Genomic DNA, 16,116 nt, shown 5'->3' on the forward strand with positions numbered 1-16,116 from the left:
AAAAAGTTATGATTTTTCAAAAGAGAAAAAGACACGTAGGTAGCACCCTCTACATGTAAGAGTGAAACTAAGATAAAATTTAAATTTTTCATGTTACAAAACCTATAAGTGCTGAGTTTTGTCCAAATTCGATACTATTTCAAAAATTACTTAGAAAAATAAAAATAAAAACAAATTTTTCACACCCTGTCGCTCAATAAGTAAGGCCTTGCGGACCCATGCTTATATGGATCTTTTAACTTAAAAATACCTGAGGAATCGTCCTGTGAAATATCGGACACTTATTAAACACCCTGTATAATATTTGTGTGAATACTTTTGCATATGTGTTTTATGTTTCCTCAATAAAATATTGGTGTAAGACACATTGACCACAGGCATTGTTTTGCTTTTTAAGCTTGTTTTAATCTGATTTATAATCAGAGCATATTTTGTGCATATTTTTGAGTCTGCTCAACGAGGCTCTTCCTAAGTGCATTCCACACCATTTTAGACTTTCAAATGAGCTTGCATTCATTGGCTTTATAAATAGACGTCCGTTGCAGGAAACCAGTGGCGGCACTACTTCGTGCCTTCTCAGAACATAATTGCCTGTAGACGACCTCATTAACCCGCCACTGGCGTTGAAAGAAAATTTATAATGCCTTACCGGCTTTCCGCTCGTATACCCACGAACTGTAAGCAAATATGCGGAATAAGTCAAAAATCTTTCCGCAAAAGCGGGAATGCAGTTCCTGATTGGTCTTCGGCGATATGTTTCAGCTCCCGTTTGTTAAGATTAATTAAAGCAAGGTATCGTCCATCTGAATTTGATGTATGAACTGTCGCAGAGACGGCGAATACAACTACAACAAGCGAAAAGTCCTTAACGAAATGTGTAGTGATGAAGTCTCAAGGGTGAAAAATTGCGTAAGCTTTCAGGCCGTTTACTTTCACTTTCTGAAGTTGGTCATCTTTAATGCGGCTCACTAGTATTAAGTAAGTTAGTAAAACAGCACGCTATATAGGCACAAAAATTGTGTTTATTATTAAGTAAGATTACCGGAAATATCTAAAAATTGCTCATTAGGTTCTTCAAAGAATTTGGATGGTATGAGGCCAGAATCTTGCTTTTGATGAGTACAGTCATCATAGCGATACAACTCTCAAGCAAATTCATCTAAATTGCCATTTTCTTATAAGTACAGAGCCGAAGACTAATTCCGTTAATTCTTGTGCACATTCCACGATGCCATGACGGGGAACGACGTCGTCGACCGCTAAGTCCTGTGCTTTTGAAAGAACCTGTGAGACAAAATATTCTTTGTTTCCTATCCTCTATGAATTTTCTGAGAATCTAATCTCTTCATTTTGCGATAATTTTATCTTCTACAGGTAACTCCATATTTCCTCCTCCTCCTCCTTCTTCCACAGGATAATCTTCACCACAACCGTTCACGAAATTAGGTATAAATGGAAATAGCAGTCGCGAAAACAAATACTAACACACATATGTTAGAAAAAAACAAATCGATAATGGATACATTTTAATGAACTACCCTGATTAAAAGAATTCTTCACAATATTTTATTAGATTAGTCGTCAATTAGGCAACTTACAAATAATTTAACTGCATCCTACGTGTATACAAAATAGCGAAAAGTTGTTAATTTTGATACTAATGATCAATAAAGTGTCACTAAAGGTTAAAAGCGTCACCTAGTCGGCATTTAGGAAACCTATGCAAATCTGTATGGAGGAAATTAAAGCAGTGTGGAATTTCCGCTGTATTGACCCAGGTCCACATCCCGGCCGGGTATTCGCAAAAGAGCTTCTTAACACAGTTACGTGATTGCGGCTCGTGCGCAACATTTTGCGTTTATGTATTAAAAATTACTTTCCCTGATATATAAATAAATATTTTTTATAATTTACGCCACACACGCCGTTGCACACATTGCTTACGTTGCCTTACGAGTGATATGTCATGTGATACCCATTTAGATTCAATAATTGATTTGCGCCAATGTCTCCAAGCGGTAACTATTTACTGAATGTCTTATGTATCTCTGGCGTGCAACCGGCATTTTAGCCGGTCTTAAATTTGCCTGATCAAATGATGGCTTGATTTTGGCATTCGAGCCTATCGGGTAGGGCTGCATGCAGGGCACTAAACTAACGCTATGTGAGAATACCAAATTAACCTTTCAAGAGGTAAATATTGCGAAAGTAAAGGTTGAGTTGAAAAAATGTATTAATCGCTTGTTTTCTCGGTTGAATTTTCTGCTTTAATCTTCTAGGTAAATATAATTCATATCCCTCCGGTGTAAATCAATTTTCTTCATCGATGTTATTTATCAATGCAGTCGTTAGTACATACTTTCAAACTTTTCTCTTTGTCAAGCAACCATCATCTATGATTCCTTTAAAAAGACACAAAACCTCATCAAAATTCCAATGCATCAATTTCACACATAACAAATCAAATATTGGATATTCCTTGACCTGGTCAGGTGGCCGTAACAGGTGTTTGAACTTACCGTGTCGATTTATTAAATATTATTAAATTGAATTAATTTAATGAGTTTACATAACATTGCAAAACAGGCGGTGGGTTTGCAATTTGAATAACCAGATGCAATACGTTTGTCTAAATTGCACATAAGTAGCGTTTCGTCAATGTAAATTCGGTTGTTAAAATGCCCACAAGGCCGTTCTGTGTTCCAAAAATGTCATGTGGTGGGTGTCGGATTTTTAGGTTTTTGATAAAAACTGTTCATAAATACCTAATAAAATCGTGTAGATCAGTATAAAATGACTGGAATAATAGTGAAACAGAACCTGCCTCAATAGTCCAGCTAATTCTCAGTGGGGCTTAAAAAAAATTAACTTTTTTTTTTCAAGAAAGGGCAGTAGTGTGAATTTGTCTCAAAAATAGTCTGTCATGGGTTAACTAGAAACCGAACTACATTCCCACTCTGCAAAATAGTATCTCATCACGTATAGTTATAGGGTATCTTTACTAGCTCAATGTATAAGTTTTAGATTAGCTTGTTTGTAGATCGACATTTTTTGCCATTAAATAACCTTTCTCGACAAAGTTCGTTCTGATAATCGCAATATCTACCATTAATTTTTGGACCGTTTGATCAGATATACTGGAATGTGTAGGGCAACAGCCCTCATATATTCCCCAAGTTTTTTTCTTAAAATTGTCAATAGATGTTGCAGCGTTTGCTACTATCTTCGGACTGCAGGAAATACATTAGAAAAGCCCAATCATTGATCAAATAGTTTCCCAATTAAACATTAAAATCCCCACCAATGATAATTATTATATATCCTGTGATATATTCTATGATACTAATCAATCAAAAGTTGTTCCAGTTTAGTAGATTCATTGAGAACATCGTAAAGCATCGTAGTGCATTTTCGTAAATGTGGATAGAACTAGAGGAGTTTTTACGGGCATAACTTTTACTTTGATGGCCATCCGAATTCCTGGTCCATTTTAAACGAACATATTAATTTTCGTAATGTCCAACCTGTCCGTTATATAGGTGTACGTCGCGTTCTGAAATTTATCAAATGTTTTTGAAAATATATCATCAAAACGGCCTCAATTGCGCTATTTACGCATTCCGCTCGGTTTTGCAAGCGCATTTTTGAGGTGACATAAAATAATGATGAAGCTGCATCGTTGTCCGTATTTTGTAATAATGCGCTTGATTTTTCTTTTTACCTGGAGCTATTAGGTCTCTTCAACGTTTCTGCAAACGCTATCAAAGTGGTGCTCCAGTATGTTTAGCTGCATAGTAATTACCGTAAAGGCGTAAAAGGCCTCTGCCGTATTATTACCTTTAGCAAGCATGACGCCTCGATGAGACGTATTTATCGTTAGTAGTAAAAACATAAAATAACTCCATGGATCGCAACTTCCTCCATAAAATCGCTTACACTGACGCTTCTGGCCGACAGTTTATTTTCAAATTCCCGCACATTCTCGTAAATGTTTCACATATTTTACCGTACAAACGACCTTGCAATTCGAATATTTCCTCCCTAATAAAACGAACTACACGACACTACTGATGGTGTACTGTATATCTTTCAAACGATTTTATTCGAGGCCATTACAGTTTTAGTGTTCCAGACGGATGAATCGAGCCTTTTATTACTACTGATACATTAGGCCTTAGACCAAATGCATACAAACACATTCCTCGCTAACGATTTTAATGATGACACTGTTCAATCAGTACGGATCTTCAACCATTATTTGTCTTTGTGGTGTCACTTATTACAAAGAAACAGCGTTGTACCCATTTGGTTCCCTAAAGTGGAAATTGCTGCTCTGGAATCAAGTAGAGTGAAAATGTTGATGAAGAATAATCAGAAAAATATGAACAACTTAACCAATATGATTATCATTATTTTTGTGAAGATGTAACTAAAACAGGTGAGCTGATGTTGGCGAGGATGGAACCACCTGGACTTACCACTAGATCCACACTTTAGCATTGGCCGTATATTTTGTCGGTAAAGGAAAGTTATTTGTATCTGGACGCCTTTTGTTCTATAGCAAATTGTCGAGAAAAGTCTAGATGGCTGGGAGTCATCATTGTAGAATTGCATTACTATACTGCGCACAAATAAATTTCAAGTCGATTCTCAGGGCAATCACCAGTAAATATCTCATACACGCTGCATGTAATGTTTAAATTCGTCAAAATATTTTACCATTATTACCATTTTTATCATTTAATTATTACCATAATGGGAAAATCTGACAATGACAGTATCGAGCACTTAAAACTGTAATTCAAGTAACTTAAGGTAACGTGGTACGAAGTTATAGCTTTCGCACGATTTGTATTGATGAATATTCAATTCATGTTATGTGGAACAATTAACAAATCATACGGGTTTAAAGCTTTTCTGAATATGAAGTTAATCGTCGAAATACCAAACATTTTTTAGGATGATGTAATTTTTTCGGAAATGTGTTGAAATTTAAAATTTTTATTATTACTACATCCCTACAAATAACAATAAAGAACGACTTCGCCTGGTGAGTGGTGTGCGTTTAAAATGCCAAATTGGTAAGGGTTATCATAAATTCGTATATTTATTTGATTGGTTTCATTGTTATTTTCCAATCGCCTGCTGAAATTGCTTACCTTGTAATAGAGCACTTTCAGGTAGTTTTACTTGACTCTGTAGTCAGAATCTTTTTCTTCTATTTTATTTTCTGTTAGAATGTTTATAAATTTCATTTATACAGAATTCTAAAAATACTTGCTTGTTACATGTGATTTATAAGGAAATTTACTGATATGACACTGGTAAGAATACCGGAAGTTAATTCGTCAATGTGGGCTAAATTGGATTGCAAAAATCATCACTAACCACATTTTTGTATTACTTGTTTATTTTTAAGTGTTTAGAGTGTCCGTTTAGAAGGTAGAAAGGTGTATTTCCTTTATTTATCGTACTAAACCTACTCTTATCTTTGCCCTAGTACCTACTTAAATATTATAATTTTGTGGCTAAGACACACATTGGTGTACAATAGTCTATTATACACCAAAATTATAAAGTAGATTATTATGACTTGAACGTCAATTTATCTAAATTAAATATAAATGAAATCCGAAACACAAAAAGACAATGCGTCGTGAATCATGTATGCCAACGGTGACGTTTCATTTAACATTCATTTCCTTGGCAACCATAAATAACACGACAATAGGAATGATGACGACTTTGTAGCCTATTAACTTGCTAAGTAAATAATGAGCCATATACATGTCAATATTAACCTGTATGTGAGAAAACGTACTTTACGGTCATTCAACACACCCAATAATGTTGTCTTTTAAAACTGGTAGTAGGTTTCCGGTCGCGTGACAAACAATATTATTTTCACCACTGACTTTGGCTAATATGTTCTTTATTTGTTTTTTATATTTCATGATTCATTTTACAAGTCGACTTTGACATTTATCAAAGTTTTACAGTATTACATTACTTCGTAGAAAGGGGGATTGGAAAATGGTTCCACCGATTCCTAAAGTCAACTTTCCATTCTTGACCGGCAGGACGTTACTATTAGATAGAAATAATTCGCCAGAAAGTGTATCTGGTCAGTCGTATAAAATATAATTTTTAAAGAGTCGTATTTGTTGTCTTCATTAACTCTTCATAATAAAAATCAACAGCAATTTTAGCAATTAAGAGGCGGATTGGCAACCTTAAATAGGTTTACTAAAAAAATTTATTTAATTAATTTAACGGGCGATGTCGTTCAGCAGTTTCAGCAGTTTTTGGAATAGCAAAGATAAAAACGTGCTCTCCTCGAATATTACACATTATGCTAAGCCAATGTTATACATTTCAGGTGATCTAACACTTCTAATATTAATGTAAGCGCTTGATGATAACATTGTCCTCACCGGTAGTTCCAACACCTACTTTAGTATATTTATTGCAATGTGATAACATGTCAAAAATAAGTACTTGCTCATGTCGTTATTAATGGTCAAATGTAATGGAAGTTTTTTCTAAATTACTGATACCAAGGATTTTCCTTTTGGGCGTAATTTCAATCATTGAACTATGCGTCTTTAAGAAAATTATGTCTGGGTTATCTTACTTGTGCTGGGTTCTCTGCAAGCTTATCGCTCCAGGTGCTTAACCCCGGAAGCGTGTAGAAGACACAAGAGCCAATGAAGATGGTACGTTAAAGCGCACGTTTCTTAAGTGATTTGTCCTCAGGGTCGACTCCGTGGTGGCTTATCTTCGGCCTTCTCGCAAATTGTGACGTGTCAATGAGGGCCTTCGTGGAGGCTGACTCGTATTAACTGCGATTTTTTCGACTTTATAATGGTAGAGCTGAAACATTAGGGAAATGCCTTTTGAACATAAAATGTCATTAGAGTTAGATTTGATTTTATGGTTTTGCATTGGTAACGTTAGACTCAATTGGAGGAATGGTCTCATCACTTCGAAAAAAGTTATTGGTAAGAATATCTCAGACATCAGACCTTAATTAAAAATTAAATTTACTTATGTAAATTTTCGATGTGTTAATTAATTGGCCATGGACTCATTTCTAACTTAAACTTACTTTGAAGAATATGTCGCATATTTTCTTACCGAAAATTAAAAAAAATTACTAGCACCTTGTTTTTAATACTTCTATGTTGATCGAAGAAAAAGTATTGTATTTAATATAAAGGGATAATATTCGAATTTGATCATATTTAAATTTAGATTTTTACGATAATAGACCGGGCCGATTTTTCTCAATATTGTCCCTAATTTTTTCACATTTCAATAATGACTCCTACAAAGGCTCAAATTACTTGAAAACCGACAGATAGCTTCAGCGAAATATATTAACGAATTGTTCCTTGTAGCTGGTAAGCATGCCCATAATATTCAACAATATAGAATGTCCAATGGAAAAAAATTTAGAGCTTCCAAAACCAAAAAAACTATGAAAAAGGCAAAAACTCCCTTCAGCGTGCTCTTTAAAAGCTATGAGAAACAGGTAGAGATTTTTATAAGTAAATTAATTTTAATGACCAGGAAATTTAGAATATCGCACAACATATAGGAAGTTCTATGTGAAAAAGTTTAGCTTTAGCACCCTAAATAACGATTTTTTTTTTAATATTCAAATAACCACATGAAGATTCCAAGTATTCGAAGAGACACCGGGCTTGACATTGTGGAGGCCGAATACTGTGAGATTCGCTGAAGCCCCTGTCTACTAAAAACCTCGAGATGAAAAACTTTTTATTCCGAAACCGTCGCTAAGGGATATATCGTCAAGGTCCGAAACGACTGCAAGTAGCTGTTATCTACTCCACCGCACTCTCTTCATCTGTTGTCTGTTTAACAAATCTATTGCCTTTTTGGGTAATTTCGGTCCTGTTATACTTCTTTTTGTCCTTCATGTAAACGGAAGGGTCTTTGTGATGATTTCGCACTCCCCATGTTCAATTTGTGTTCTTTCAAATTACGTGGCAACGCCTCTCTTTCTTCTCCGAGGTAGATTACCCGAACTCGGAAAAAGAGACATCCAGGAGTCACCACGTGGAGATATGGATAAGTCTTGAATCCCCCAGAGAAAAGTAGATCTAGTAATATGTGCTTAAAAATTATTCCTTGGAACTGATTGTAATATATGGTGTCCCAAAAAAATGCATAATTTTATAGTGTTCTATTTAAGGCTAATCTATCAAACAATTTTACTTGTAAGCATCGAGTGTAATTAATTCAAAATCGTTATTAGTGAAATCAAAAAGTTGTAATATCGCTCTGTCACGTTTTTCTGTCTTAAACCGTCTGACAGAGTTGTAAAAGTATAGAAACTTAATTTTCACTTTATTGTGGTCAAAACAATTTCAATCCTATGCGTACATAAGTATCAGTAATTTAATTTCGCCAACCGCAAAACTGAACTTGTCCAATTATCTGGGCACAGTTAGGTGAAAGCCTCCGAATTTGATTGACCTACGCGGCTCACTTCGGATTAATCACGCGCAGGCATTGACCGAATAGCACCTCCCACGAACATAATGTATTGCCTTATGGGCGAATTTTTTGGTCATATTTTACAGCCAATCTTTTTTCCAGAGGAAAATATGCAACAGTCTGCCGAGCGATCCACAAGAAGACTGGTACACATTATGCAGCAAAATTTGTGAAGAAACGACGCAGGAATCAAGATCAGATGAAAGAAATTATTCACGAAATAGCCGTCCTGATACAGTGCTCGTCTTCGAGCAGGGTCATACGTCTACATGAGGTCTATGAGTCCATCACTGAAATGGTAAGCAATCTGCTTCGTTTTATACTCTATGAATGTTTCATTCACAGCATATCTTTCCGCTTTTATATTTTTAATAATTTCCCTTCAAACTAGTAACACATGATTCTTCTTCTAGGTATTAGTGTTGGAATTGGCCGCTGGCGGCGAACTCCAGCATATCCTGGACGGTGGTCAGTGTCTCAGCGAACCGGAAGCCCGAAAAGCAATGAAACAAATCCTAGAGGGATTATCGTACTTACATGACCGAAACATAGCTCACTTAGACCTGAAACCGCAAAATTTGTTATTGTCAATAGAAGACAGTTGCGACGACATTAAGCTCTGCGACTTTGGTATTTCCAAAATCTTACAGCCCGGTGTTACAGTACGAGAAATATTAGGTATGGTTTTGCTACAAAGACACATATGTATGTTAAATTATCTGAAAATTGTTTAACGTCAGCGAAAATCCAGAATTAGTTATTAAATTTTCGCGAAGAGCAGTTTTTTGCCTGATACTATCTTAGAAACTATTGCTGATACGAGATCACTTAAATTACGAAAAGTTGACATTTTGCCTCTTTTTTTCTTTTAACACGCGTCCAATTGGAAAACTCATCGCACCACTCCTCGTTTCGCTAACTTGGACTGGGGCCACAGTGCACCTTACGAAACTTGTATTCCGAAACTTGTATATACTGTTTCAATGTAGAATAGGTACGCGATTAAAGTTTCGAAATTGTAATTCGGGACACCCTGTAAAGTATAACTTTCATTATCTCTTTCGCACCGTTTTCTGGAATGTCTCATATTAATCGGAGATGTACGATTTATTTACAGGTACAGTAGATTATGTCGCACCCGAAGTGCTAAGTTACGAACCAATTTGCCTGTCGACGGATATTTGGTCGGTGGGAGTGTTGGCGTACGTCCTGTTGTCTGGCTTCAGCCCCTTCGGGGCCGACGATAAGCAGCAAACCTTCCTGAATATATCCAAATGTGCCCTCAGCTTCGAGCCTGAGCACTTCGAAGACGTATCGAGTGCGGCCATAGATTTTATTAAAAGTGCACTTATAGTAGATCCTAGGTAAGTCATGTTATAAAAAACTATAGGTTGTTTTCTTATTGTTCTCTCCTGTCATCGTTAGACGATCCTTAGTTGCGTAACGTGCATACTACACGAAGAACGATCACTGCTATGGAAGTCATTTTTATTTTTATTTCTTCTTAGAAAAAGGCCCACAGTTCACGAACTACTAGACCATCCCTGGATCTCACTGAAATCGAACCTGGTCACTTCACTGACAACGAAATCCTGCGAATCGATCGACATCACGACTCTAAGTGATCGACGTCGATCCACATCGACGCCGATCTCGCAAAGAAAGAGTTTCACCTGCATAACGACAGTCGACAGTCCGCCACCCAAATCCAAAGACTTTCCTACGGCGCGCATGCGCAACAATATGAACAGTGATTCGTCGGCCGTGCGTACGTACTCAACGACAGTCAATTGTCTGTGTCCGCAGTGTGGGACGGCGTGCAGGCATTTGTCGCCTGCGCAGGTCACCAAGCCGACAATTACCATCGACCGCGGCATTTTGTGTTAGGGGGAATGTTGGTTCCGCCGAATGAAAGACAAAAACAGGACAGTCTGTTTTTGTTTTTGTCCCGAGTTCCATCTCCGGTTGTTGGGGCGATTATTTGGAGGCGTTTTTGTTATACGCAGTAGTCTGCAGGGGGTAGAATTATATTGTTGTGGAAAAAAAGCTATCTTCTAAAAGAAATATTAATATTTTTGAATATTTATTAACAAATTATTTTCTTTAATTTATTATCTATTATTATCAATTCAGATCCCCAGTTTATTAAGAAATTTGGAAAATTAGCTAAATATTTTTAAATGTGCATAATCTTTATCTTCTCGCAAATATGCCGATAATCCCATTTCAATAACAGATAAAGCTGACATTCTCTCTCATTTTCGGCATAAACACGTATTTAGACATGGTTGCTATTAATCATGCAATTAAAATCTCACTCTTCTTGCCAAATAAAATATCGTTTTTTTTTGGCCTGACCACAATTTGATTTTAAAAATATGTTTCTCCAGTTCACAAAATTATTGAATTCAAAATAATAATCTCTGAAAAAAAAATTTATATGTACATATTTGCTAAAATGCCAGTTATAGACACATGGATCCCAATTTATCTGCAAGTTGTGTTGCTAAAAGTTTGAGAAGTCGGAATGTAACGATTTTGAAGTGCGATAATTATTCAAAAACCGCATTATCTTGAATAAATGGTACAGTGTTTCAAGACACAGAAGTATTTAACAAAAAGTAGCCATTAAATGATATTTGAGATGCTTTACTCATTCAGGAACAAATCTATCTCCATACCAGATGACTCAAATTGAATGTATTTACAGAGCAGCCAGAAATTTGTATCTATGGGATTTTGAAAACGATAAGAGGTACGAAATCGCTCAAATTGGGGCAAATATGTGTGTTCTAACTGTGAGTTTGAATATGTATTTAAATCGACAAAATTTCGAATATATCCAGGAAAGACCAATTACTACTTTTATTTTTCGTACATATCGTCTAGTGAGAATCATATGTAAATCCAACATCTGAAGAAAAAAAAACATTTTAAAATTATACTAGCTTGTAAAATGAGCGATACGACAACGGATATTATTCCATAAAAAAATAAATTTCGTATATGTACTGAAAAATCCGTAGATCTGACAACATTGTAAAGTTGATTTTTAAGATTTTTAAATAGATCGTGTTAACAAATCCTTAGATAAAAAATCTCTTTTTAGTTAATTAGTGTAACCATTCGAATTGATGTTTGACCTTTCCAGTTCTTTTGACAAATTTTGTATAATGATCTAGATTCTACCATTTGTCTGCCAAAAGTCTTTGCAATGACTTCCCAGGTAAACCCAATTCAATGTACCTAATGCATCTGGCTTTTTCTCCAGATACTTGATTAATCAGTTTTGATCCTTTTTATGAAAATCTATTAACTATTCTTGTAACTTCACAATAAATCGTTTGGTATTACAAAATACAAATCATTAAACAAAGAAATATTATTTTCAAATTTACTAAAACATGGGGTTCCCATATCCCTTGAATAGAACCCCCTTCCCTTCTCACATTCAAATATTAAAAAATATCTACTCTGGGTAAACTTTAACAAGTTGGTACCCTCATGTCTGCTATAAATTAAAGTTCAAAATCTTCAGGTCAGCGCCGTGTGTTTTCTGGATCCAGGAACTCAACATATTTAGCAGAACATTATACTGTTAATAAACGTCCAAACGGGTGTGTGTTTTCAATACATCTACCACGTTTTGTTTTCACCCTGTTGTGAAATAACCTATGATTGCCAAGCTACTCCTCTTTCATCGCAAGAAACGTTTGTGCATTCTCGGCTTAAATTTTCAATTTTCAATTAGTCCAAAAAAATGTTCCTTTTGAACTCATTCTAGAGATTGCACTATAGAATGCTATTGGATTGCTTCCCATAGAAAGCATTACTTATGTTAGAGATTCAATAAAAAATATGTGCCTGAAAATTTTATAGTTTGCAGTTGAATGTGTACTTTAGAAAGAATTTAAACCATAAGAAAATAAGAGAAGGCTTATAGTTTTTTCCAGATGTGCATAATCTGATTTGGAACAGTACGAGAATTTAATTCATCAAACCTACGGAAAAATTCCTATTGCTTTATTCAAACCATAAATACCCCTACTGTTTTTGTTTTTTTACAAAAATTCGTGCCATGATTTAAGTACGAACAATGTGGATCATAAAATATACACTCGTAACTCCTCGAGGCAAGTTTACTCGAGTCACTAATACACTTTATTCAACCACATTGTTGCCGTCAAGATCCTAAATGCGAGAACAAACTAAGTAAAATTTATTGACAACAGTTGATCAATGTCCACATTGCAGTATAATTAAATAGGTGCGTTGCAGATACTAAACTTTGCTATTGACTATTACTGTTGGACGCAAATTGTGCCATCTCATTTCATGATACAAAGGAGTTTTTCTACGACAATCATGGTAAATAAAATTTTCCTCCATCCTTTTAGGAAATAACACAGCACTTTTACTCCCTATAGAGGAAAAAAACTTTCCTTACTTTGTCCTGCGAATAACTATTTCTTTGAGATTTTTTTGTCACATCTTTGTAAGCACTTTTTCAATTGTGATGATTGATTTTTTCCATTTGGTTCTATGCAAAGACCAAAATAATAAACACCAAAGCAAAAAATCTATCATTGGTGTCAATTTTAGTATCAATAGGAGAAATTACACGTAAGAAACTTTGAATAAAAACTAAGTTAAATTAAAAATTCACATTTGCCAAATCAAATTACTTTCTGGCTATTTTCGAAACTTTTCCTAAAACGTTTTGATGGTACATGAGTATAATAAATTAATCAAAACCTTGAAAAATTTCAAGGTTTTTATCATTAGGGACAGGTCGAAATAACTCAAATCTTCACAGAATAATCAAAAATGTTCCTGAACACATTTAAGAATTATTAGATTTTCGCCCTTCTATTAGATAAGAATGAAACGAAATAACGTTAGTGTTAAGGAAAAAAAGGGATTGGGTTTATTTAAGAACCGAAATACGCTAATTTACTGTCATAGTATGAGGGAGATAGAGAGGTAGCCTTTTTAGAAACTTAAGTTGAAGAAATCCAAAAAATAAAGGCCTTTATGATTTTAGACTACTCGTAGACCATATTTCACACACATCAAGACGGTCCCATTCAAAAACGCGCCCAAAAATCGCATCGTTTAGTTAATGTTTCATTCGCTGTATGTACGCACCCCCTTTTTTTTGTTTCGTTAAACCCTCAAAAGCACAAAACATTCTTCATGTGTGAGTCAACTGCCATAAATTAATAAGAGGTACTGCCGTCTGTGATGATTGTCAAGTTCACGATTAATATTCTTAAATTAAGCTCGCTATGTGGTTTTACAATGTGCCTTCATCTTCAATTTAGTTAGGAGCAAACCATAAGTTCCCTATAAAATGGTCATGGTTGATTATGGCTTGTTGCAAAAAATAACCTCTGGGGGATAATATTTTCGGTAATTCACCGATTACACAACTGTCAAATGCCATAAAATATCTCGCAAGACAGAGGCATTTGAATAAATTAGTTAAAACGTCACATGGCGGCATCTCACAAGGCCAAATTACTTACGTATCGAAGACTGTATTTTGATACAAAGAATCAAATATTAAGGCCATTTTTATTGGATAATTATTACGATAGTTACGCGTAACGTAAGCAGTTCAGTTGTGCTGCGAGGACCGTGTACAGATTTAGTTTTTATTTAAGCGGTAATTTATGTTTCTGTTGCTTTTTACTCTTGATTGGTATACTTCTAAATAAAGGTTGATTTTTTTGTCATGGTGTTTTGTTTATTTTCGTGCTTTTGTTCGTGTGGTGAACGTTTTGTGACATTAAAATTCGCTCAATCAGAAAACAGATAGAAAGAACTAGAACTGAGTAATCATCTGCTTAGTTGCCAAGATAGGGATGGGATGTAACAAGGTTGGTCTTCATGAACGCAAAAATTACAACTTAACTTTATATTTTCTAAAGCCAGCCATTTTATTGATTCCTAATACGTAATAAGTGTGAAGTTCTCCAAACTCAACCCTATTTTTTCCCCGTCCTTTCCAGAATATTCTCGCATGTGCATATATCTTCGAACATAAGAAGGATAATGTGCCAGTATGCTCTCTAAATGGAGTTACGTACTCTGCATCATTCCAAGTCATAAGAACCATGAAAATGAAAGAACATTTATCGCTTAACTCTTCATCATATGTGGCTCTTTTTTATATGGAGCGCGAAAACAAATAGATAGGTTTTATAAAAAGAGAAAACTATCAAAGACTCACTTGAGATCGGGTCAATACTCAAGTCTGTACTACTCAAATTTTGATCACGTATAAGTTAATTTCCTTACAAGCGTTGAAACAAAGCCTGGTAATTGGTCAGGTTTCTGGTTCCCGCAAAAACTAGCTTGAAGCTAAAATTAACAGCGCATACTAACAATTTCACCTTATCTTTGTTGCAATTAGCTTGGCGTTTTTGTCGTTTTTTAATTACACACATGATCAAAATCACTTCATCCCCAACATTATTCAATTTCAGTGATTGCAGTGCAGCTTCAGAAAGCATGGAGTTGTCCGATGATGATGAATTTCTTAGATGAACTGCGACCGGGATGTTGATTCTTCCTGTTCATTAGTACTTTTTTGTTATTGTATATTATAAATTATGAAATGATGTATATACGGTGTCCTGAAAAAGAAGGCGAATGCGCTAAACATCAGTCTAATGGTAGCAAATTAAAATCCTATTATTCAAAGCTTTAAAGTATATAACGTGTCAGAAAAAAAACAATAATATTTTTGGCATTCTGAGGGCATTGTCTAACGAAATAAATGTGGGTCTTGTTCATCTTTTCATTTTTTCAACATTTTACGGGACCGTGGAGTGAAAAGGGGTGCTGGGTGGGGCAGCTAAAACGGGGTTTTGATGAATTTTTAGGGTAGTTCAGGTTAGTTTTGATGTATTTTTAGAAGTTTTCCAAAAGGTGACATCACTTACTTTACCTTTTCTTATCTTATTAGCGTGGCCTCTGCGCAAGAAAAATATTTAATACAAGTGATGTCATCCTTTGGAAAACTTCTAAAAATACATCAAAACTAACCTGAACTACCCTAAAAATTCATCAAAACCCCGTTTTAGCTGCCCCACCCAGCACCCCTTTTCACTCCACGGTCCCGTAAAACAGGTAAGTGTTGAAAAAATGAAAAGATGAACAAGACCCACATTTATTTCGTTAAACAGTGTCCTCAGAATGCCAAAAATATTATTGTTTTTTTTTTCATAAAAATTAAAAAGTACCTAAAGTGTCATGTCACCGTACTTAGAACTGCAGGTGATTTTCTTGTGGAAAGTGCACATATATACTTCATGTGTTCCCACTTAAAGATATACAACACGTTTTAGAGAAGATTAAAAAAGTTACTGTACTGAACAAGAGATCCAAATATTAACAAATAAATTACTAATAAATAACAATAGAGAAGTTGCTGTACTTAGATTCCTTTATGTTCATTGTTGAAGGATTTATCATTATCGAATTGGCCTAATTTTTTGGGACACCTTGTATAATGATATAACTATCTATATAAATATTTGCTTGACCCTCCAAGGTGTTGAGTATTTATGTACAATTATGATTATT

General features: G+C 35.0%; 1 protein-coding gene across 2 annotated transcripts in view; it reads left to right on the forward strand.

Annotated features, from left to right (window-relative positions):
* The window catches only part of LOC136410137 (death-associated protein kinase related-like), an 82,737-nt gene extending 67,495 nt beyond the window's left edge, over window positions 1-15,242 (forward strand). The window contains exons 2-6 of one of the 2 annotated variants that reach the window (XM_066392142.1): window positions 8,626-8,821; window positions 8,937-9,201; window positions 9,641-9,887; window positions 10,032-10,291; window positions 15,015-15,242. In XM_066392142.1, the coding sequence (XP_066248239.1) occupies window positions 8,626-8,821; window positions 8,937-9,201; window positions 9,641-9,887; window positions 10,032-10,291; window positions 15,015-15,094 (1,048 nt within the window). In that variant the 3' untranslated portion in view covers window positions 15,095-15,242. Of the gene's footprint in view, window positions 1-8,625; window positions 8,822-8,936; window positions 9,202-9,640; window positions 9,888-10,031; window positions 14,262-15,014 lie in introns of those variants that run through there. The other variant, XM_066392141.1, reaches the window with a different exon arrangement.
* The last annotated feature ends 874 nt before the right edge of the window (window positions 15,243-16,116 follow it).

Source organism: Euwallacea similis, chromosome 7 (genome assembly GCF_039881205.1).
Source record: "Euwallacea similis isolate ESF13 chromosome 7, ESF131.1, whole genome shotgun sequence".
Lineage (NCBI taxonomy): Eukaryota > Metazoa > Arthropoda > Insecta > Coleoptera > Curculionidae > Euwallacea > Euwallacea similis.